The sequence below is a fragment of the Uranotaenia lowii genome, chromosome 2 (assembly GCF_029784155.1).
Source record: "Uranotaenia lowii strain MFRU-FL chromosome 2, ASM2978415v1, whole genome shotgun sequence".
NCBI lineage: Eukaryota > Metazoa > Arthropoda > Insecta > Diptera > Culicidae > Uranotaenia > Uranotaenia lowii.
This window is the reverse complement of record NC_073692.1, coordinates 291,271,536-291,296,131: the sequence shown is the minus strand read 5'-3', so window position 1 is coordinate 291,296,131 and position 24,596 is coordinate 291,271,536. Positions and strand designations below refer to the sequence as shown.

General features: G+C 34.1%; 2 protein-coding genes across 2 annotated transcripts in view; one reads left to right on the top strand and one right to left on the bottom strand.

The window, feature by feature from the left end:
• Window positions 1-8,388: 8,388 nt before the first annotated feature.
• Window positions 8,389-10,780, bottom strand: LOC129745909 (uncharacterized). Its single transcript, XM_055739287.1, has 4 exons — window positions 10,555-10,780; window positions 9,618-10,484; window positions 8,780-9,538; window positions 8,389-8,718 (listed from the first exon to the last, which is right to left on the bottom strand). The coding sequence occupies exons 1-4, from the start codon at window positions 10,675-10,677 to the stop codon at window positions 8,542-8,544; spliced, it is 1,926 nt and encodes a 641-aa protein (XP_055595262.1). The 5' UTR covers window positions 10,678-10,780; the 3' UTR covers window positions 8,389-8,541.
• A 487-nt stretch (window positions 10,781-11,267) lies between these two features.
• Window positions 11,268-24,596, top strand: part of LOC129745195 (oxidative stress-induced growth inhibitor 2-like) — a 175,440-nt gene continuing 162,111 nt past the window's right edge. Inside the window, exon 1 of the mRNA XM_055738118.1 lies at window positions 11,268-11,616. The gene's annotated coding sequence lies outside the window, so the exon portion shown is untranslated. The remainder of the gene's footprint in view (window positions 11,617-24,596) is intronic.

The following is a 24,596-nucleotide window of genomic DNA, read 5'->3' as shown; positions in this document are numbered from 1 at the left end:
TTTTTTGACGGGATTTTCACACACAAAAATCTCCGTAAAGTTTGGAAGCGATACATTGAGTCCTGATTTAGCGCAACGAGTTTTAATTTTGTATGGAGAATTACATGGGGAATCAATTTTTTTTATTCAAAAATCGCTACAGATTTACAGAAACTTCGGAAAAATAAAGAAGAGGCTGAATACTATTCCTCGAATTAATCTCTACAAATGATGTGAAGGTACTATGATGCTTAGTTGTAACACAACCAAGATATTTGGAATTTAGAAAATATTTATTAAAAACTCAGACGAGTTTACTTCACTCATGGCATCGCTGGCTGAAAACTTGCATGCAAATTATTCCTTCCCAGATCGAAGAAACGGTCCCGAATCGGCCCGAAATCGGTCAGAAATAAGTCCAAAGTCAGTCCGTTTAACATGTGAAGATTTATAATGTTGAATTCTTCATTAACTAGTTTAGTAACTTTACTTTACACTATGGTGATAATATTTAGAGAAAACGCACCATTATTACACTGAAAAAAATCATAACTTACATAATTTTCAATCGATTTCGGTAAAAAACCTCTTGAATCATTTGTTTTCACTGATTCACAGAATCCACAGGAAATGATTTTTTTTTCAAATGTTAAAATCAGGTCCAAAACAATAACTAAAGTTGATTTTTTCTAAAAAAAATGCGTTATTTATCGTGTTTTCTATCATTAATTCACAAATACTGTGTGTGTTGTGTTAAATTTACCCAAAAATGAAGTTCAGATGATCAATTGCAAATTTAACACTAAACATACCGACATTTTTTATATACCTATTCATACCGCGAGTAGTCATATTTTTTCCGCTAAAACTCTCTTGTTTCTTTACCGATTTCTACAAAGTTTATAGTTTTGGAAAGCTCGTAATGTGACTCAAATACGGTTATTCAAAGTTGAAGAAAAAAAAATCGAAAAAACAGCCTTCGGGAAAAAGGCTATAAATCAGTTATTAACTACTCGAAAAAAAATTCACTTAGTGTCTGAGAACGCTGAAGTTAGAAGCTATATGTTACACATATGGAAATATTTTTTCTTAAGATCATGGCCAATAAAAATGTAAAAAAGTGGTGTCAAAATCGTAATTTTTATTAAATCAACCATCAAAGCTGTTCTCGTTACAGTAGAAAATTCTTGTAAAGTGAACTGGAAATTTGACGTAATTGACATTTCGGCATCTTTAGATTTCTTAAACACAGAATTTTTGACGACTTTTCAAAGGTAGCTGTTTCTTTTTTTGCTTTTTATCAATCTGCCTTTTCTGAGACTACTCTAGCACCTAGATTTGGCTTTGCACTGGAGCGCAGCGTTCTCAGGCACTAAGTGAAATTCTTTCCGAGTACTTAATAACTGATTTATAGCCTTTTTCCGAAGCCTGTTTTTCGATTTTTTTTTTCTTTGATTTTGAATAACTTTGAGAAAAATAATTGTAGCTAAATTTTGTTTGAAAATCGTATTTGAGTCACATTACGAGTTTTCCAAAACTATAAACTTTGTAGAAATCGGTCGAGAAACAAGAGAGTTTTAGGGGAAAGTGTTTGCCGTCATTTGACCGCTCGCGGTATGCAAAGGTATACCGCATGCGTAACTTAATCTTATTTTTCAACTTGGTTGTGAATTTCGGGATCGTTTCACCACATCTATCACCGTGTATCTCCAATAATCTCAAAAAGTTTGTATCTTACTTTCTACATAGTGCTGCAGTTTTTTTCTATCTGCGTTACCCGATTAAAAACGCCTTTGTGTATGCCACGCATTAGCTTGTATTCAAGAATTCATCTAGAAATATTGCATGCAAGTTCAGCCCAAGCAACATTTTAAACCCTTGATGGTTTTATAAGAAAATATCCAAGTTTTATAACGTAATTGCGAAAGTCTTTATAGCCGTGAAGCGTATTTCGACAAGACACTTACAAAAACCATCTTCAGGGTATCTACAGGACGATTATAAAACCTGTTTAGAAAACCAAAATCAAATTTAAGAATATTTTATCCTCCGTGTTTATAGCAGTTTTCAAAACCGCTATAAAGCAATTTCAAAACCGTGCTATAAAACCCTGTCGAAATGTCATTAAACGTCAAGTGTCACTGATCGGAAAATTAAAAAATAAACAAAAAGAAGAAGATGAACAAAAAAATAAACAAGAGGATATTGCAATCGAATTTTAAAATCAAAAGGTAAATTTTTAATCGTTTGATAATCCTTATCGTGGAGCTAATTTATTCTCTCAACTGCTTTAGGTAATACCTTATTGGAAATATGCAGACAATGCGTCCCATGGCCTGTTCGTTCGCAGTTTGTCCCAATTGCCCCGGGTCGGATGTGTGGATGGATGAGTGGAGTGATATTTCGATATCGAATGGTTTATTTTTCTGCAGCAACACACCGAAATAACCGATTTTCCGTTGTATTGGCTACCGGAATAATTATGCAGCTGTGGCGAAATGCGTCTAGCAGGAGATGGCTTAAGAAAAGCCCCTGAAAAAACTGCCTGATCCGTTGTTTAACTTTCGAGCTGCTGCATAGCTGTGGCAGAGGAAACCGGAAGGATGATCCATCTGAAACAAACCCCTTAGCAATTACAGAATTGTAGTTGGATCCGGACTACGGTAGTGACACATAAATAAAAATTTAATAAAAAGTGAATTGCATTCAGGTGTTTTTATTGTTTCTTGGAATCACGAATTGCTTTTTATTTTATCAGCTGGAACGCCATTTTCTGATGGTAGGCATATTTAAAATTTTGAGAAATAGTTCTTATGAATTTTAATATTTTGAAGCGTTATTTCCCATAAAAACAGCATCTAACACCTTATTCTCACAAATACTTTATAAAACACTCATAAATACAGAAAATAAGCATTTTAACAGAAATTCAGATGTAATTTTTATTTTGAAACAAAAATATTTATGTATTTCACTCTTTTAGTTTGCAAAACTATTGTGGTGCGCGTTTTTCTCACGTCTATTTCGAAAAAATAATCGGTAAAATTTTAAGCGCATTAGATTTGTGTATATATCAAGCGAACAACATCCAACATTTTAATTGGGTTAATTGATAATTTATAATGCTGTTGATTCCTGACAAAATGCAACCATCTTATTTTGTGTCAGAATAATTTCGCCTTTTTTTCAATCAATTTTAAACCGCTGCCAAGAAATTGAAAATTCACCCAAACTGAAATTTGACAGCTACCATCCTTGAAGAAATCCATAATGGTTTTATAAGGGACTTGTAATGTGTCCTCCAGAACCTCCTACAGGTGGGCCTTTTTGCACTTGTAAGTGTTTTAAAGATGTTTTAATGGGGTTTATAAAACCAAATGTTGTTTTATAACAAAGTATTGAAGTACCCTTCCAGTTTCTTATAAAACTAAAATTGTTACTTGGGCAGGTTTCCAGTGCTGCTGACAGTTTTGACTGTTGATCTACTATGAATGATTTTTTTTTTACAGATTGCTTTAACTTTTTTCTGGTGGCATCTAGCTGAAAGTAACCTTAGTAAAAATTGAAGTTTAAGAATACAGTAACCCATTGAAGAAGTTATTTTTTGCATAAAACCCAAAATCGCTTCCCTAGCGATTTTAATCTGAAAAAAAAACTTTCCCCATACTAATTTCCATACAAATTTAAAACCCGTTGCGCTAATTCAGGGATGAACCAAATCATTTTATATTTAACAGAGATGATTGGAGAGCAAAATGGAATCGAAAAAACACATGGGAGTAAAAAGTCAGTTTTTGCAGCGGTCTAATGTACACCCTATCGATGTAAACACCGCAATCTCAAGCATTTGCTTAGTTTGGTATGAATAAACATTTGCTTAGCGGATGTGTACTAAAGTCTTAGAACATACACGGAAAAAAATAAAAAGGTAAAATTTACCGTTTAGCGCGGTACTTTTTTTCCACCCCTCTTTCGAGGTGAATTTTACCGTTTTTCTTTTCACCTAGAAAAAAGGTAAATATTACCTTTTTAAGATTCACTGAGCAAAAAGGTACATTCTACCGGTTTCCCATTCACTATCTAAAAGGTTTTTTTCCACTGTTCTGGTTATACACTACATTAAATGAAACTAAGACACAAATTCATTCAAGATTTTATTTTTGTTTTTCATTACCTATGTCATTAATGTTTTGGGAATCTATGTTTTAATAATGTTCCTCTCCGTTTTTTTCCTCGAATGTTCCGTTTTGTCGGAGGAAAACACTATTGCATCCTCTCGGTCATCAACGCTGTCTTTTCCGTGTCCACCATGGCCGTTGAATCCTCCTACAATTAGCACATTTCGTCCCTTCTCCGTTCGACTCATCCGGCTATAGCTGGGGGATAATATTGGCTGTTCCGAAATTATGGAAAACACTTCGTAGCTCAGTAGGCCAATCTGTAATATAGTTTTATGATGAGACCAGCACAACAAAATGAAATCTAATGCTAAATTTACCTTTCTGTTCCTATTTTCACGTATTGCGCACGAAACAAAACTTATTCCTAAATGAAAAAACAACTTAACCTCAATAAACGGGTTCGGAAAATAGTTACCTTTTTTTCGAGGTGAATTGTACCATTTTGTTTAGCGCAATCCAGGTCAACTTCACCTCGCTACGAGGTAAGCTTTACCTCGAAGAGGTAGAAAGTACCTTTTTTGGATTTACCTTTTTTTTAGGTGAATTCTACCATTTTTGTCTGCTCGATTCAGGTAAACTTTACCTTGTTGTGAGGTTAGTTTCACCTCGGTGAGGTAAAAGTTACCTTTTTGGATTTCATAAGCATTCACCTTTTTATCTCGGTAAATTTTACCTTTTTATTATTTTCCGTGTAGCTTTTGCTTCGAAAGATAGCGAGCTATCCAACCAGCAGAATCTGAAGTTTTCTAAAGTAAAATGAAAGAAGACGATCAGAAAATTGAAAAGTACGGCTAAAGTAGCCTTGAAGTCGACGAAGCGGGTGGTGCGTGTAAGAACGACCGGATTTTTTTGTTATTGCGTGCTCGTATGTTGATGTTTAAAGAAAAATGAATACATATTCGAATATTGTCAAACAAAAAATGGCCTAACTTTAATATTTATCGTAAGCTCTCCCACATGTATTCGGATCGGGATAATCCGATGTATAAACAAAATAGGCAATAGGCGCGCATTTTAATTTAGATTTTTTTTAAATCTTGGATTATAAAAAATTATATATATAAAAATGAGGGATCTGTATAATGTTTTAAATTATTACAATTTATTTCTTACTTTGAGCCAATTGGGACTTCTTCCACTATAGCCGGATTTTTTTTTAATTTGAAATATTTACTAATTGATTTGTTTATTGTCATCTTAGACGAATGATTTTATACAACGACAGGAATATGAAAAAAGTTGGGTTATCACTTCGACTTTTCTAATCCATGTTGAAAATACCTTTTTGAATTGTTTTGAAGTGAAATATTGCTAATTTGATAAGTTCATGACGTTATTAAAGATTTTTTTATTGGAAAAGTCTGCTACCGAGCATGCTTAGAAAATAAAGCAATTGCTATGAGATTTGTCGAGCAATTGCTTCAGATTTGAGCTTTTTTCATACCAAACTAGCTTGTACTAAAAGTAAAAGCTCCTGACTGAGAAAACAGATGTCAAAAAAAACTTTATTCATAACAACTGAAGCAATTGCTTTAAGCGACTGCTCGACTGCTCGATTCAGTTTAGCAAAAGCAATTACTAAGTTTTTTTTCATACCACCCATTGCCACACTATGAAATTGTTCTAACTTTTTAACCGTTGGATAGAATTTAATGGAAATTTGGGTGGATTTAGTTTAAAGTGCATTGTTTACATCCTGCAAATTTACTGTCCTGATGTGATAAAAAAATGGAGTCGAAAGAACAGCTCGTGCGTGATAAAATCTTGCGCATTCATCACGAGTACAAGGTTCTCTCGCATCGTTTCATCGCTAAAACGTTGGGAATCGCGAATTCCACGGTGTCGCGAGTGATTAAGCGGTTCGAGGAACGATTAACCACCTATCGGAAGCCCAGAAGTGAAGGAAAAAGTATTCCGTACAACACCAAAAATCACAACCACGTAACCGAAACCCGATCGCCGATGTGGGTAAGAAGCTGTACCTAAGCCGAAATTTTGTCCAGAAGGCTAAAACTAAGGCTGGGCTTCGAACGTTTTGAGGTACAAAAGGCCCCTAATCGCAACGAGAAGCAGAACAAGTCCGCCAAAACTTGGCCAGGAAGTTGTACCTCAACATGGTGATGAAAGTTGAATGCTGCATCATGCACGACGAAACATATGTAAAGGCCGACTTCCAACTAATCCTGTTTTTCACGGCCAAGGATAAATTCAGCGCGCCGGAGCATGTCCGCACTCAGAAAATGTCCAAATTTGCGAATAAATGAATGTTTTTGCAAGCCATCTGCACGTGCGGTAAGCGAAGTGCACCTTTCGTGACCCAGGACACGATGAACGGACAGGTGTACATGAAAGAGTGCTACCAGAAGCGACTGCTTCCTCTCCTGAAGGCCCACAACGTCCCAACAATCTTCTGGCCGTATGCCACTACTCCAAGGACGTGCTTAGACAATAAGGTCAATTTCGTGCCGAAAATATTCAACCCACTCCGGAGCACCGCCCCATCGAGAAGTACTGAGCGATTATGAAGCAGCACCTTCTTAAACGACCTAAGGTAGTGAAGACAGTCGAAGAACTGAAGAAAGTATGGGTCTACATGCAAAAAAACGGTTGATTCGCAGGTTGTGCAGAATCTTATGGCGGGGTTAAGGCCAAGGTGCGGGCATTTGCGTATGGACTGTAAATAATATATGAGTAAAATGGTAAAATTAAGTTTAATAGCTATTTTTCAATCCCTGAAAATTTGATGGGAATTGGATGAAAACGTATAAATTTTGTGTGTGGCAATTTCATCATGGACACCCTTTAAAAGCAGCACTGAACCAAAAACAAAAATTTTCTTTTAAGTTGTCAGATTTCTTCAAAAAGAATGTAATTTCAAAGAAATGTCATCACCAGTGAATCAAATTGTCCCTGATATTGTCTCAAAACAAGCGACAAAGTCGACGTGTGGTTTTGTCTTTATTCGCTCTCTTTGCGACAACCTTTTGTCTCTTCCGTATGAGTAGCATGACAAAATGAGAAAGGTAATCAAGGATTGTCGCGTCGTTGAGAAGATCATGACAAATTCTAATGTGCAATTGTCCTGAAATTTAAAACTTGGGATAACCAGATCATAACCTATTTGAGAAGAGCGCTTGGCCTAACTTTAAGGGAAACCATGTGAGAAGTGGTACAGGAACACTGGGTAGAAGCCGTGGCCAATCTGGCCGGTTCCGGAACGAAAATTGTCAAAATTACCGGATTGAGACTTGCGACATATTGATAGAAAGCTCATGTTTTCTTAATGAAGGAAATCGATAGAAGAACCGATTCGGGGATACTGGGTCGTGGCCATGGCCAATCTGGCCGGTTCCGGAACGAAATATGTCAAAGTTATCGGATCGAGACTTGCGGCATATCAATCAGCCAAATTGACCATGACCACGACCCAGTGTCCCCAAATCGCTTCTCCTATCGATTCCCTTCATGTTGAGGCGAAGAGCTTTCTATTGATATGCCTCAAGTCTCGATCTGATAACTTTGACATTTTTCGCTCCAGAATCGGCCAGATTGGCCATGGCCACGACCCACTGTCCCCGAATCGATTCTCCTATCGATTCCCTTTATGAAGAGACCAAGAGCTTTCTTCCAATATCTCCCAAGCTATGATCCGATACCTTTTAGTTGGTATTTTCGGAACCGCTTATCCTTATATTTTTCAATAGCAACAAACGAATGTTCTGAAAAAATATTATCGGGATCGAACAGCAAAGAAATTTGGCTTTATCGTTGCGAGCGTACGACAACGACGAAGATTTAATTTTTTTTTGTCATGAAAAGTTCAAGTTGCGACAATATCATTATCATTCGATAGTAGGCGATTTTTGATTCACTGGTCATCACATTTTCCTCCTCTTCTGAGCCGTTGGAAAGGATCTCTTGTTGGCTGTTGGCAAGTTGCCAGACATTTGGGCTTGTTGGTAAATTTGGCATTGTGTTCAGACGGTTTTAGTGGCGCATAACAGGTATGGCATACAGAAGGGTCCCTATTTTTACGAAAAGACTTTCATTTTATGATTATTTACACATCTCCACATCCGTTTATTTGTACCTAAAAAATCTCTACAAATAAATCTACCCTATACCACCCTATACGATGTAATCAAATCGTGAAGTTAAAATGTATCTAGCTTTCCTTTTTTCGAATTCAAGGATGTGATATCTTCTCCTTCTCAATTCAATTTCTTATATTAATATTTTAATTTATTTTTACCTTTCTATTAAGACTTCAAACACATCCCATTTGCAATACTTTCCAACATTCTTCATTTTACATTGAAGGAGCTCGTTTTAGACTGTCTCGATGTGAAATTGATTTTGTTTACGTCACAGAAGGATAATTTTATTCATCCTCCATCGATTCGTTTACATCTTCCGCTAACTCCTCGTCAACTTCTATTTCGTACTGCTCGTCGTCGTCATCATCATCATCATCATCATCATCACTGGACTCTTCTCGTTTTACCTTAAGATTTTTCTTCTTGCCAACTTTTTTGTTTCGCTCGATTCTTTCTTTTTTCTGTGAAAAAAATTAAACCATATAAATGCAATATATCAAAACGCAAACTTAAAAATCTTACCCTGCGAATCATCGTTTTCGTTTTTTCAAATATGTGCGGTAAAGCCTCCAGCGGAGTGTAGATCGAGCCTTCGACCGTCTGAAGGTCCTCGTGGGTGTGCTCGTAGCGACGTTCGAATTTCTGGTAGTCATTGGTCACGCAAACTTGGGCCGGGCATTTGTGTTTGCGACGCCAACAGCACTGCCAGTAGGTATAATTCTCGGTGTAAATTGCACCCTGGTATCGCTCACCGTAGAATATCAGCGCAAAACCCTCGACGCGAGATGATTTTTCGAAGTGAAAGTAATCCGGATAGCTGTCAGCTAGTTCCAGCAGTCCAACGGTACCTGTTTTTGCTGTTTGCTGTGCATCATCTTTAACTTTTGGTGACGTTATAGTTTCAACTTTAACCTTAGGTGATGTGTTGACGGATTCATTTGACTGCGATTTATTTGCATCTGCTTCAGTTTTTGTTTCAACTTTCTCTGAAACTTCTTTAGGTTCATGGTTGCCTTTGGTTTCCGTGTTATCTTCGTATTCATAATCACTCTCAATTAACGAATATTCCTCAATGCTCTCTTGTTCACCATACTGTTCTTGTTTCGTTTGCGGAATGCTTATATTACTTTCGTCTATTTGCAACTCATCCACGACTATCGTCGAATTAGGATCAAAAACGACTTCTTCTTGGGTAACAATTGGTTCGCTTTGCTCAATGTCCTTCAGAGCCTTTAAATATTTTTGCCTTTTTAGAACTTCCTTACGACGACGCATTCGTTTCTAAAAGCAAAAAAAAATTCTGATAAAACTATTCCCATTTTTATGAAATAAAAAAACAGAAGTTTGTATATCTACTTACACCGATCACAACTTCCCGGCATGCTTTGAACAGTTCCGGCAGGGCCTGCCTTGGGCTGTAAATTTTGCCCTCGGCGCATGTTAATTCGTCGTGAGTGTGCTCGTACCGCCGCTCGATCTGCTGGTAGTCATTCAGCACCACCACCTGTGCCGGGCAGCGATGCTTCCTCCTGCCGTAGCACTGCCAGTAGGTGTAACGATCCGTGAAGAGCGCCCCGTGGAAGCGTTCCCCGTAGTACACCAGGGTAAAATGTTTTGATCTAGTGCACTTTTCAAAGTGCAAATTTTTTGGATAGCTTTTGCGCAGAACCTGCAGCTCATCGACCGATGGACCAGATGTGGTTCGCTTGGACACATTCATAGCCTCACACTCGGCCTCGAATTCTTCCTCGTTCAGATTATCCACGAATTCGTGAATTTTAGAATATAATTCAGTTTTATCTTCTTCGGTTAAAAAAACCTTGTTTGTTTTTGGATCCGTTTTAGGATTCAAAGGCTTAAACCAATCATCATCCGTAGAATCGTCATCCTTGGTCATTGTCTTTGCTTTCTTTGCCCGAGGAAGCTCGGGTAATGCTTTAGCTTTCTTCTTGACGGGGGATTTTCGAATGTTCTGGTTTACTGGGATTTCTTCAAGCAGTTCCTCTTCGATAACACCTTCATTGGTATCCGAAGTATTATGCTCGATGAGATAATCACAATCAAGGTCTTCTTCCTCGGAACCTTCCCCTGAGGATTCCTCTCTTGGGGGAATTGATTTCAGCAATTCATCGCTCACATGACACTGTGATTTAAACTGGTCGAATCCTTCTAGCGTCACAACGCAATCGAAACAGACGACAGCGTCCGGTTCCTGCCTGCGTTCAATCTGTGTAAAATCAAATTATTGGGTTTTTAGTCTTAAACATAAAGCCACCATTGAAAATTTTTTTACATACCTGTATGTCAACAAGACGCAGCAATTCGATTAAAACGCTATCGTTGTCGAACACCGGAACACGATTTTCAGTTTTGGTCAAACACAGTCGGCAGAACGAAGCTAATTTCTGTTTATTTCCCATTTTGCAGAATGGTTTTAAGGTGAAAAATTAAGACAAAACGAACAAATTATGACGATCGGGTTTGATGGTGGACGCAGCGGTGAAATTTTTGTTTTTACGAAAATCCGTTTGATGGGAAAAGGCCTTTTCTGCTTTTTATGCTTCTTACACCGAAACAAAATGTACAGCAGGCTTTTTCATATAAACTGGGTTGCCAGGTGCGAAGATTCATATATAAACGTCTTCCCTGTTTGTTGAATCTATATGGGCGTTCATAAAATTATTGAGATTGTTTTATCCAAATAAATTATTATTTTCAAATGAAAGGATTCAGAGTTGTTAGCATTTATTACTTTTTATTTACTTATTTGAAGTTGTCATTCAAACCATCTTTTTACATTTCCCGCGTCATAAATTTTTATTCCTTGAAGAAACTAATATTTTTAATGTTCAACAAATGAACAGGGCTGTGGGCCAATTGTATTTCCAAAACAAGAAAACGTTTTCCTTCAGTGTGCTCGCAAAACGTGCGAATCCTGGCAACGCTGTCGAGCATTTGTTTTGGCGAAAAAAAATTCGGTCGATGTCAAAAGTTTTATCAGTGCAATTTCACCTGATATATGCACGCGCGCGACCAGAAAAAGGGTTGAAATTTCGCGATTTTTCCGATTATTAAGTGAAATAGTTAATCAATCTATAAACGATTAAGCAAAGAATAAAGTTAGATTTGTGCTTGTAAAAGTTATAAGAGTAATAACTACATTTCTTTTGTGAATTATCAAATAAAGTGAATTTGTTTTGGTTTTGATAAAATTGCAATGATTTTTAGTGCAATGGTGGGTTTTTCAAAAGTTTATATAAGTTGAATTTAAGTGTTGAGTGAACGAAAATCTTCGAGTGATCAAGTTTTGGGTCCTTGATGAGAGAAAATTTGAATAATTACGCTTCTTTCGACAACAGGTAAGTTAAAAAAGGTTTTCATTCAACAGATGAATATAGGTACCTAATCAATAATTTATCGCATTGCTTATTTGGACTAAAAAATATCTACCTAAGTATTGCTTTTCAATCATATGAATATTTATCAAGGCATTTTTCTGCAAAAGTATCTGCCTTACTACTGAAAATTTAAACTTGAAGTTTATATTTAACTAGCTGATCCCGTTCGAACTTCGTTTCGCAAGTAATTATTAAATGTGATAAAATAAGATTGTTCATCAACAAAGTATAATTTTCTTTACACTGAATAAAAAAATACCTTTTCAGAAAGAATATTCTTAATAAAAAGTTGGAAAATCACCCCCATTAACAACGTATTTGTTTCTTTCCAAAACCCGCCCAAGCAATCAAAAGTAGCGTTTTTACTTAAAGATGGAACTCCGAAGTTCACATTTGGCTGAAAAATGTTTTACGGGAGCTTCAGGTGACTCTTGTCACGTAAAAGTTACTCAGGAACTTCCATCGCCATTTGAAAGGTTAAATTATCGATAACGAAACTTCTAAGCGCTTTTAATGCAACTTCTTTCAAGAAGGTCGATAACGTTTGCTTTACTTTTTAACAAACCGTTAAGATACTTCTAGGTGTTTTACAGGCGCGGTCCTATGGGGGGGGGGGGGGGGGGGGGTGATCGGGGTGATCACCCCCCCCCCCCCAAGCGGCAAAAAACCGTTACAAAATACTCGCAAACGCTGGATTTTATATAAAAACTAAGAACTTTTACTAGTAGATGTACCTTCGAATTCTCAAATTTTTCCACTTCGTGGGGGGGGGGGGGGGGGGTTTGTTCAATAAAAAAATTTATCAATCACTTAATAGCTTAAAATTGAAAAAAGTGAGTCCACCGAACTAAAAAAGCTGTAAATTGCAATTCGCTGGACCAAATTTCACCAAATAACTTTTGTTGAGGTTCTTACAGCGTTGATTTCGAATTTGCTGACCATATACGCTGCCGGCCATAAGTTTGGGATCACCCCCTCAAACAAAAGCTAATTTGTTTGGCCATATGTCAGTCATCTTATGACATATTGCATTTTTTTTTATCTCATTCTAAAGTCGATGAGCAAAACCTTCTTCGTATGTTTTGACAAAATGTATATGTTAACTTAATATGACTTAAACTTAGTTTAAAGTTGGAAAATTTCCGAAATATCGCACTTTCTAATTAAACCCGATCAGTTCAGGGTTGGGTAGACCGAATTTTAAAATTTGAGTTGCATTTAAATCTTTTTTCATAAATCTCAAAACACATTTCTTTAAATTTTGTGCTTAAATTTGCATAGTGCCTTAAATAGATAAAAATGATAAAATAGCTATTTATGTTAACGATCAAAAGTTCTCGATTCTTTTTAGAAGTATTAAAAACCTTTAAGTGTTAAATTGCCTTTGGGACCGTTCAGGTACCACGTGGACAAAAAAAATGAGATTTTACCCCCTTCTCCCTCTCCGTGCACAAGCGTGGATATTTGGCAACCCCTACCCTCCTCCCCCAGATGTCCACCTAAACTGATTCGATTTTTGTTGCCTACATATAATACTACATTTCCATTTCTTAGTTTATTTTGCCTTGCAAGCTCCGATTATTACAGAATGCACTCCAAAGCTCATATTTTTTTCTGAAATAAAGATACCGAAACTGACTAGACAATTACAATAAAAAAAATACATTTAAATTTCTGATTTTTTTTTAATAAAATCTTTTTTTAAAACGCTTTCAAAAAAAATAAGCTTTGATTGTATTTGCCTGGACGTAGTAAAAATTATCGATTATGATTTATTGATATAAAACGATTCTTCATAATTTGTTAATTTTTCAGATTTTTAGAATTTTACTTTAAATACTTTTACGATTGAAAAAGTAATACAAATTTTAGATAAATATATGGAAAATGGCCAAACACATCAAATTCAAAATATGTTTTGATTTCCAAAGCTGTAAGAGGCTCGCCTTACCTGCGTATGTATCTGAGTGCAGTTGTTCACGCATTGTTTGTTTTCTTTGCAAAAAGTGAAATTTATTTTCATCAGTTCTATCATCAGTTTTGAATTATTACTCACAATGGTATTTTTCGCAGGATATTCGGTGATTCAGACGGTACTTTAGAACACATTTTAAGCTTATTTACGCCTTTTCATGTTCATGCTATTTATTTCATTTTCGTTTTACCGAATATTTTAAAACGGCTTATAATCGATATTCGGTTATTTGCAATATTCGATACATCTCTAATGATATATGTTCAATTTTGCTAAAATACTGAAAATACTTCTACTGAAACTAGAGATTATGGATAAAATCTGATAAAAAATCGATTTCAAAAATTTATTTCCGAAATCAGTTTTTAAAGCATAGGCTCCAAAAACTTGCCTATGTTTTAATTTTTCCAGGTGAGATAAATCTATTCCATCATCTCCGACTATTTTCTCGGAAACAAGGCAATCTCTCAAGTTCAACATTCGGAGAACATTTTTCTAATTTTTGACGAACACGGCTGGATTTCAGGATTCGCACCAATTATAACTACGATACTGTTTTTAGATCTACACAATAATATTTTAAAATTTTGAGTAGAAATGCAGCTTAATAATTTAGGTTAAAAAATCTACTCTGAATCTGAAAGTTTGGTTATTTCAATTGCAATTGAAAAGATGTAATCGACTTTTCACTGAAATATTGAAATAGTATTAACTTTCAGAAATTATTTCTATATTCAATATTCTTTTATTTTATTCAAACATTATATAAATAGTTTGGAAATATTGAGAGCATGAAAAAAACTACTTTTCACATTTTTAAATTATTCGTTGCAAATTTGTTACTATTTCTTTGAATTCAGTTACAATAAAATAAAAAATCTAGTATGAGGGCACGGAATTCAAGAAAAAACAAATAAAAATGAAGTGTCAAAAACTTCATACCAGAATATGATTTTGATGATCTTATTTAGAATTAAATTTTTATTTAAAATTGAAGAATTGGAACAAGAATTAATAATAATTCGATACTTTCGAACAACGATTCAGCCAAATACTTCAGAAAAATAATTGTATATTCAGTTTTCAATTCACAGCAATTATTAAAGAACACTTTTCTTAAATAATTGTTTCGGAATTGTTGCAAAATGAGAATCATTAAAATTTGAGGGCGGGTCTTACACTGATATGAAGATGCCCAGTTAAAATATTGTGGATAACTTGAAGATTTTTATTTATATTTTCTTCTACACAAATGTGTGTTTTATTTTCATTTGTGAAATGATATTCATATCGGAAAATTCTTTAAAGAATTCTTAAAGTTATAATTTTTAAAACTACCAATTGTAAAAATTACGAAAATAATCTTTTTATCAACACTTTTTCGCAGTAAAAATCAGTGTATTGAGAAAATTTGATAAGAGTTTTCACTATTTTTCTCTAATTTCAAATTTTTTAAATTACAAACCTACAAAATACAAGTCTTATTTGCAACTGTAAACCCCCCCCCCCCCTCCCTCCTCTTCCATTCTGTTTCTCAAAATAAACGTTTTTTCGCCAGATATTTACGATATTGACTGATTTTCGAAAATTTGAAAAATCACCCCCCCCCCCCCCCCCCCAAGAGCCAACCCTAGGACCGCCCCTGATGTTTTAATGAACCTTTACGGGAATTCTAAGCGATTTGTCAAAAATGTCCGTAAAATTCTGTCAACCGGATTTTTTTTTCGGCGCATAAAAGTTTTTTGACATTCTCTTAGAAGCTGAATAGCATTCTCAAACTCACTGAAAAGTGGTCTTGCAATACTTTGATAGGCACCCAGCAGTGGTGTCAATTGAATTTCTTGTTTCTCAATGCCAAAAGACATACACCTGTTAAAGAGCTAATAACATTTTTCGTCTAAAAAAAACGAAGTTATGATATTCGACAAAGTTGTTCAGCGGAAAATTTCCTTGAAAGAATTTATAAATTGGCACAAAAACCATTAGCAGACTCAGTCTACTGTGTCAATTTTCATCTATATCCCAAGGAATATTTAAAGAAGGTAGTGTCGAGGCAGCCCTGCTTTAGTATTAGTACACACTGCGACGTCAGAATCACGAAAAATCTGTTAATTTACTAGGAAATTTGTCTTTTTCGTTGATAATTTGAAGAATTTGCTTTAAATGTTCCACTTTTAATACCTGTTATTCTAGAAGGATTCTTGCTCTTCAAAATTGGTACGAAAAAAGTTGGATTTTCGAGTAATTTTTGTATGAAATAGACCATCGAAGTTCGAAAAAATGGTGGATTTTCCCTACTAAAATTTGCAAAACTTTAAAATTAGTTCAAAGTCTTCCATGAAAATGATCAAGTCAGTGCAGTTTAAGATCCTTATTACAAAAAAGTTATTAAAAAACAAACTTTTATATAAAACCACAATTATTTATTCGCATTTTAGTAAATCGAGTTAACAATATTCAATTGATGTTAATTGTTCTACATAAGAATTGAATATTGTAAACCGATTGGATAAAAATCATAACAATCAGTTGAACACCCAATAACTACCAGCTAGACCTTTTTAAAGTAGAAATTATCTTCGTTTTTGAACGTTTTAGGTTCAAGATGACATTGCGTTCATTATTTAAATGAGAAAAAAACATAATGCAATCTTCAAAGGAACAGAAAATTTCATAAAATAGTGAAATAGAGGTCTTACAACACAATCAAAATGAAATTGGAATTCATTTTCGTTCTAAAACATGTTTTTCTTTGAAATTTCTGCCATTCGCATATAAATTTTCGATACATTCGTTTTTGTGACGTCACAAAAAAAAATCCAATATGGCTCTCGGCACTACCTTATTTAAATATTCCTTGTCTATATCCAATGTAAAATAACGTCAAAATCGCAAAAACAGTGATAATGTAACATAGACGACCCCTTTTTTCGACTCCTGGCCCAAAATCGGATAATTGGAATAAATTTATTGTTCCTAAAAACTCTAATGTGCCAATTTCCATCTTAATCCGGTGTATAATAACGTAAATATCGCTAAAACAGTAAACATGTAATATGGACCCCTGCCTCAAAATTGGATTATTGGAATCAATTTCTCGTCCCAAATAACTCTCGTGTGTCAATTTACATGTATAATAACGTCAGTATCTCAAAAACAGTGAACAGTTAATATGGACGACCCCTTACACAAAATCTGACACCTGAAATCAAATGCCCATCCCTCAAAATAATCATGTGCAAATTTTCAAATTAATCCGATGTATAATAACGTCAATATCGCTAAAAAAATATTTGTATTGTATGGACGACCTCTTTCAAAAGGAATCATCCGAAAATCTAAAAACTTTTATAATCAATCCTGGCCCTAATCAAAGATGCCAACTGTTTTTCAGAAATGTCTGGAAAAGCTTGGATGGTGAGCTTTTAAGGTGACGACTTTTCTTTTGTCGCTAGATCGCAAATTGCAGTCTAAGAATTAATACTCATTACTTGATAATAATCATCCATTCTATACGCTATCAATGCTTGAGACCATTGTGGTGGTGTCGGCGGCTGAACTTCCTGTTTTACAACCATATTCGTGGCATATCACTCTACAGTTACTAATTCGAATCATTTCCTGCCATTTTGCAACAAAAGTTAAGGAAGGAGGAGTTAAGGAAAAGATAAGGAAATTGTTCAATTGTGCGAATGTAATTTCCATTATTATTTCTCTGTGGTTGGTCGAAAACAACAAATTAATAAAATTTTTTGCTCAGTATTTAAAAAATAAGAAATAAGAAACCAAAAATCGAGTAGCCGCCATTTAATTTTCAAACCCTTTTAAAATGTTTTAAAATAACAAATGTACCGTCTCCTGAAAGCGTTATCATTGAAATACAGTAGAAGCACAGAAAAATGTCTGTAATAGAAGGATTGCAACTTTAACTACAGTTTTTTTTATGATTGATAAACTCTACTATGGACTCCACAAGTAACTGCGGTCGAGAAGACTTAGCCCCCGCACGAAGTGTAACATATGACGCTCATTAGACCGGATGTTCTCTAAGGGTACGAGACATGGATATTGCTCAAGGAGGATCTGCGCACACTCGGAGTATTCGAGCGACGAGTGTTAAGAACCATCTTTGGTGGGGTGCAAAAGAACTCAATGTGGAAGCGAAGGATGATCCACGAGTATCAACGCAAAACCTGCAAAACAGGTGTTCGCTACGAATCCGGTAGGAACGAGATGAGCAGGGGCGCAACGAGCGAGGTAGGTAGACCAAGTGGAGCGTGAATAGATGAATGTGGGATGCCCGAGAAATTGGAGAACGGTTGCCATGGACCGAGTGTGTTTTAGAAATTATGTTCATCAAGTTACGGTCTTTGACAAAGTTTTTCAGCAGAAAATTTCCTTTAAAAAATTTATAAATTAGCATAATAAACGTTGGTAGGTTCGGTTCTACAAGAGCAACAAAATATTGGATTTTCTCATACTAAACTAAAATTAAAATTTGGGTAAGGGTTGGGAAATTGAAAAAATGGTCTCAAATCAACTCAGTCTAACGAATAAATGAAATCTTAAGAAACACTAACAATTTTTCCTCCAGAACTGCTTCGGAAGGTCTAGAATAATGAAAAGATCAAAATAAACTTTTTTCAAGGCTAATTTTTTTGCAAACAGAACATGCCAAATTTTATTTTATTAAGTCCGGATAGATTGTCACAGTAATATCACTGTATTCAGGAAACGAATGAAAACCAGAATACCATTCTAATCTGGTTTTCGGATCAACTGCTTCCTTGAAACTAACAGACGAACAACTGTGAAAATCAATTCCAGATACATATTACAACACAGAGTAGCAGACACGATTATCTGTCAGGGCCAGGCACATGTTGCAAATTCATCAACCGAGTTGGAATGTCTGGCACTAGTAAATCATCAAACGCAAGCGAAAGGTGAAAAAACCACTCACAACATAGACCAAATTTCGCAAATCTTTTTTATTGTCCGGCCCGGTGCGATGCGATGCGGTATGGCCTCTGCGTTGACCCCCCACGCCCATATACAAAAACGTTCACACAATCTGACAGCTTAATAATCTTAAACTCATCATCGTTTGGTGGAGAAAAGTGCCGCGCCAGAAGAAAGGAAACATTCTGGACATTGTGAAATATGGGATCGAGGATTTCAGGCAAGAAAAAAAAACATACAAATGGAAAAAAAAACACAATTAAGCGGCAGCTAAGAGTTAAAAATAACGCCGTTGGACTACCGGTATATTTCGTGGTGACCAACGTCCCAGTTTTGCTAGCTCGCTGATCTGCACCAATGGTATTAGAGTGATACGTAGTCGGAAAAAGGTAGAAAATTAATAAACTGATGGTTAATTTAAAAACCATCTGACGTGATTTGTTTTACCCGTTATAGTTGTGTAACGTATCCGAAATATGATTCTTACACAATGTTCAAGATAGGTGAACGATATTTAAGAAAAAAATCAGTCGTATTCTTTGAAATCCCAAACAAACAATCTGACGTAATTAAAATTTATCTAAAAATAACAACAACACAATATATAATGAAATGGATTTTGAACATAATTCTCATACTCATAATTATCACACAAACTCAAAAAGTAATAAATTTAACTGATAAAATAAATTAAAACTTCCAAACGAATCACAGTGAAAGTTTTAAATCAGTTATATTTTCGGTAAGTCATTGATATTCTTTTATAATTGTGTTACTTATTCTGAACTAGAAATTTGCTTCAAAATAATTTCTTAGAGGTGTAGTTTTAAAATTTAAAATAAATATTCACAAAACACAGGGTCAGGAAAAAATTTGAATTCTACAACAAATGTCAGATCAGGAAAAAAAATTAACCATGATTAATTTATAGGAAAATGAAAATATCTGTTAATTATTATTCATCTAAATTTACTATTCTTTTCTTCATTTTCAACTGAAGAGTTGATTAAACAACTCTGCTGTAGTGTTTTGAATATGAAAAAAAAATAATCGCATATTTGAAATGTGAATTTTTATTAGGGAGACAAATGAAAGGTTTATGATTTCAGAACACCAAAAGTACACAATTGAAAAACATAAACAAACTATGAAAAATATTTCTAAAATTTAGTAGGGTAAGTGAGCCTAATTTCGCTATATTATGTAAGAGGTTTTTAGCTTTCATATTAGTAGGCCGAACCATTAATTCTTAGATATACAATTTTTTGGTAACTAAGTTCCAATTTTTTTTTCTGAACTCTGTTATGGTTTAAAATAATCATTTCAAGCTTCAATTTACAAAAAATACCATGTTTTATAAAGTGTGTCAATGTTCCTAATTTGGCACTAATTGTTCCTAATGTTAACATAAGGGTGTTCCTAATGTTAACATATGAGGAAAAATGTATTCGCGTACCCAATATTTGTTCCTGATTTTGCATATGGGTCTGTTTTTTAATACTTTAATGAGAACAATCTCAAAACTCACCTTTTTATAAATTTTACAACGTTTTTGGAACATGAATAGAGAAATAATGACTATTTAAATCCTACACAATATTCCTTTACGCTAGTTTTCAAGAAACTAGTAGATGTTGAGCTTATTGAAATTCAAACTTTATCTTTTCCAATGGGTACACTTATTATATTTCAAAAAGTGAAAAAATCATTGTAATGGATATAAATACAGTCAAACAGAGCATCATCATGCACCAGCATGGTTAGATGCAACTTTTGTGTATCAAAACACTTATTCAAATTTTGTTTGAGTATAATGTAATAAAATTATCATTCAATGATAACAAAACGATGATGCCATAGTTTCTCACGTCGTGAGATAGTTTTTTGAAGTTTTTGATTCTCATAAGAAATTTGAAAATAAGAAATTTTTATATTTTTTGACACCGTAAAAAACTTTCACAGTATGATGGATTGGCTTATCACCTACACACTTTTATTGATTTTATTATCCTATATCAACACTGTTGGTGTATGAATATTTTTCGACAATCATTTAATTTTTTTTAAATAAATATTTTTAAAATTCCGATTGCAGTCTGGGCTAAAATGCATCGACATACAAATCAATGATTCACAGTTTAAATCTTGTTTCCATAAGCTGGAATATCGTTTTAAATTTTGTTGTAGTATTTTTTACCACTAAATGTATACAGCACGCTTATGCTTTCTTTTTAAAAAAAATCTTTGACCGAAAAAATATCAAATTTAATTCGAACAAAATCAAAAATAATTGCAGATCGTGATTTAAGCGTAACGAAATATCAAATATATAAAAAAAACTATTACTTTTCACACTTTTTCATTTAATTTTTCATTCAAAACGAAAGTTTTTTTCAACTTACCCCTTTTCCTAAGTAGGGTGATATCGCATGTTTTGAAAATTTAAAAATAACTGGTGAAACCAAATATTATTCTGACTACGTTAAATTGATGTCTCATTAACCTTAAAACTTTTGATGTACAAGCGGTAGGTTTATCTGTGAACATAAAGTTTTTAGAAGCCATTGAAATGGAAAAGTGTTGCATGATGCCCAGGTGACGGTATACAACGTATTTTATTTAGATTTTTTTTAAATTTTTCCTTTCGATTCTGTTCTTGTTGAGAAGCTCTCAGTAATTGATAGTTTCCTTTTCTGTTGCGTAGGGTGCGTTCTTTACAACCTGGAGAAAATATTTTTTCAACATTTATAGCTTTGAGATACACTGAAGTAATAAATAATCTATTTGATTAACTCAGAACAGCTGATTTTAACAGATCGTTGAAAATTAAGTTAAAACACAATTCAACCAATCAAATTTATTTCAGATACATTCTATGACTTTGATAAAGTTTGGAAAACTTTGACTATGTCCATAATTATGAACACATTGAAAATAGTGTTCCTAATAGTGGACATAAGCTTTTTTTAGTTTTTATACGAAAAAAACATGGTTCTAACATACTTATTACTAAAATCATGATAAAAACAAACCCGACGAAAAATTTCCAAAAAATCGGATGAAAAATTCAGCTTTTATCTTCCATTTCAAAACAGGTGTTTTTTAAGAAATTTGCTAACAATTCTATTCAATTTGGACATACTTTGAAACAATCCGGATTTTACGGAAAGTCCTGTGAGTTAGAAAACTAACTTGTTTGTGAAATGAAAGTTCACATGATCCGTCACTTTATCTTTTTTTGCCTTTCTTACAGAAAGGTATAGTTATCGGTCGATTTGGGAGATCCTTAATTATGGGTCTTAGATATACCTTTATAGGTACCTATCGAATCAGCTCGACGAGTTCAGACGATGTCAGTGTATTTGTATGTATTGGTGTGATTTTTTTATAAACTTTGTCACTACGTTTTTTATAATTGTGATAAGAGAAAAACAAGGTAAAAAACAGTGAAAATCGAACGGTATGTTAACATTAGGTACACATGCCAAATTAGGAACACTTACCCTATAGTTCCACTTTGAAATTCGTTAAATTTATTTAAAAATTGAAAAAAGCTATGCTATAAAATAGTGAAATCAATATTCCAAAGTAAATGATTTATTAAAAATTGATAAATATGAAAATTTTCAACTATTTTTGAATGGCAAAGTCCGAAAAGCCAGATTTTCGTTGAATAACTGTATCTCAGGCCACATATACTTAAAAAGGCTCAAATTTTAAGAAATAATATTGTGATAGCTGTTCTATATAACACAGAAAATTTGAACAAAAAATATCAACAGAGTAAAAAGTTCGAAAGTTTAAAGTCGATGTGACAGTGCGCGTTTTTCCAATTTCTATACAATTATGAATGGTACTGTATCTGAAAATTTCATTTAACCAGAATTATTTCTTCTAGATATACGCATATAAATATGAATTCATGTTACATTTGGACAATACCAATTAAAACAAGGATATTCCAATTATAAAAAAAATAAATAAAAATTTCTTACAACAATTGAGATTTTCAGACAATCCAAATACAATCTTTCCAAGCGTTGTTATTTTTTATGTTTCAGAATGATAACAATTTGAATAAAAACAAATAAATAAAAGTATCAAACGAATGCATTGCTATTCCATGGCACTGAAATAATTTTACACAAGAAAATTTAATAAAATAGGGTACAAATCTTCTAAAAGACAAAATGTTTGCGAGTTCGCCCACCAAATATTTTGATTTGGTCTGAAATGACTCATAAAATGCTATATTCTACTCTTCAGGAAAAAAGAGTTACTGATTGTTTTTCTTTCAAACATCTTCTATAAACACACCGTGTGGTACTATAATGTCAATTTTCCTTTGAGTTCAGTGTCAGTTTGATACCCAAATGCCAGTTTTCGGAAATTTCTCCTCGTCTTCTTAATTTTTACAGGGTTGCTAGCGAACTGGGAAAACCGGGAATACCGGGAAAAACTTTGGAATTTCATCGCGTCACCGGGAAACCGGGAAAAACCGGGAATTTCGGCACCTCACCGGGAAAATTGCCATTGTTTGAAAAATTTTCACGGAATTTTAAAAATCTATTGAAATCAACTTCTAAATGTAAGAGTAGTTTTTACAGTCTCGATATAGATTTACCTCATAAACGCATATTTTCGTATATTAGTTGACAGACAAAGCTTAAATCACTTTTTCAACTGATTCGGGGGAGCAAATATGAGATATCTCATATTCTCGCTCTCCGCAAATGTGCTATACTAAGCACAACTTTCTTGTCATAAATTTAATAATTAAACTATATTGGACAAAACTAAACACAACACGTTTAGTAACTCAACTACACCAAGTTTGTCGAATGTCGGTATTTTTCGGCGTAGATTTCTTTGCGGTCCTTGATATGTAACCAGGTTTATTTTTCGTCGTCAAACGATTCAGTATTCGATTTACATCTTTCATAAAATTGTTTCTTCCTATACTACTAGGGCATTACTAAAGTTTTTCGTTGTTTTATTAGAATTTTTTTTTTCTAAAACATATCTTTACACAATATCTTTTACAAAATCTTTTTACAAAAAAAAAAATATAACTGCACTTATAAAATAACTAAATATTTTCCTGCAATCTGATGATTTCAAACTTTGTAGAACAAATCCCTATTCAAGTTGACAAGGCTGTCGGTTTCGTTTTTGGTCCTGTCGTAATGTGTTTTCTAGAAAAATTATAATTTTGTTTGGCTGTTCGGGGATTTTTCGTTTTGTGTTGAAGTGATGTATGTGACTGTGGCAGAAGTATACATTGCGCCTCGCACCTAGATCAGGAGTAACTTTTTGCATGCGCCGCTGGGTGGAGAAAAGGCAACATCTCTGACGAATACGGAAAAAAACCCGGTGAGGATATTCCATGATGGCATTTTTTTTTACTTCTTGCCCAGGGATTTTAAACTAATGATGGCAATTTTCAATTTCCCTCTCTCTTTTCATTGACTTTAACTGTACACTTTGTGTGCGGGGAAAATTAAATAAAAACCTGAATATAGTAGGTTTCATTAGAGTTTTCGTTAAAAGACGGAGAACAAGCTCGATGTGTGTTTGCGGCATTTCATTTACGCATCTGGAAACATACTTTAATAATAATCTTAATGTTCTCTATTTGATTTCAATATTTTTATTTTTATTTTCATAAATGCAGTTATTTAAAAAATTAAGAAGTTCGGGTTCGGCCGGCACTTGTCGAGCGAGGACGTGTTTGAGTGTCCGATTCCCACGCGACTTATTTGTGTAGGATGTTTGTTTTACCCGTTTTAACCCGTTCAGTGGGTTATGTTTCAATTCGCGTAACCTGCTTAGGTTTTTATTGCGTGGAGTTAATTATGATTTAGGTTGTGCTACTTAGTAAAAATCGGGAAACAGAAAAAAAAGAAGGAATTTAATCCTATTATCAAATGTTTTATCCACATACGTGGATCTTTACTTTAAATTATTTTTTTTCCTAAGCTGCGAGTTTTGTTAAATTACTGTG

What these genes read in the sequence shown, in the direction of transcription:
- LOC129745909 (XM_055739287.1), bottom strand. Translation starts at nt 10,677, where the DNA reads ATGGGAAATAAACAGAAATTAGCTTCGTTCTGCCGACTGTGTTTGACC. An exon ending in GCCGGGAAGTTGTGATCGGT is followed by an intron (nt 9,539 to 9,617) that starts GTAAGTAGATAT and finishes TTTTGCTTTTAG; the next exon opens with AAACGAATGCGTCGTCGTAA. An exon ending in CGAAAACGATGATTCGCAGG is followed by an intron (nt 8,719 to 8,779) that starts GTAAGATTTTTA and finishes TTTTTTTCACAG; the next exon opens with AAAAAAGAAAGAATCGAGCG.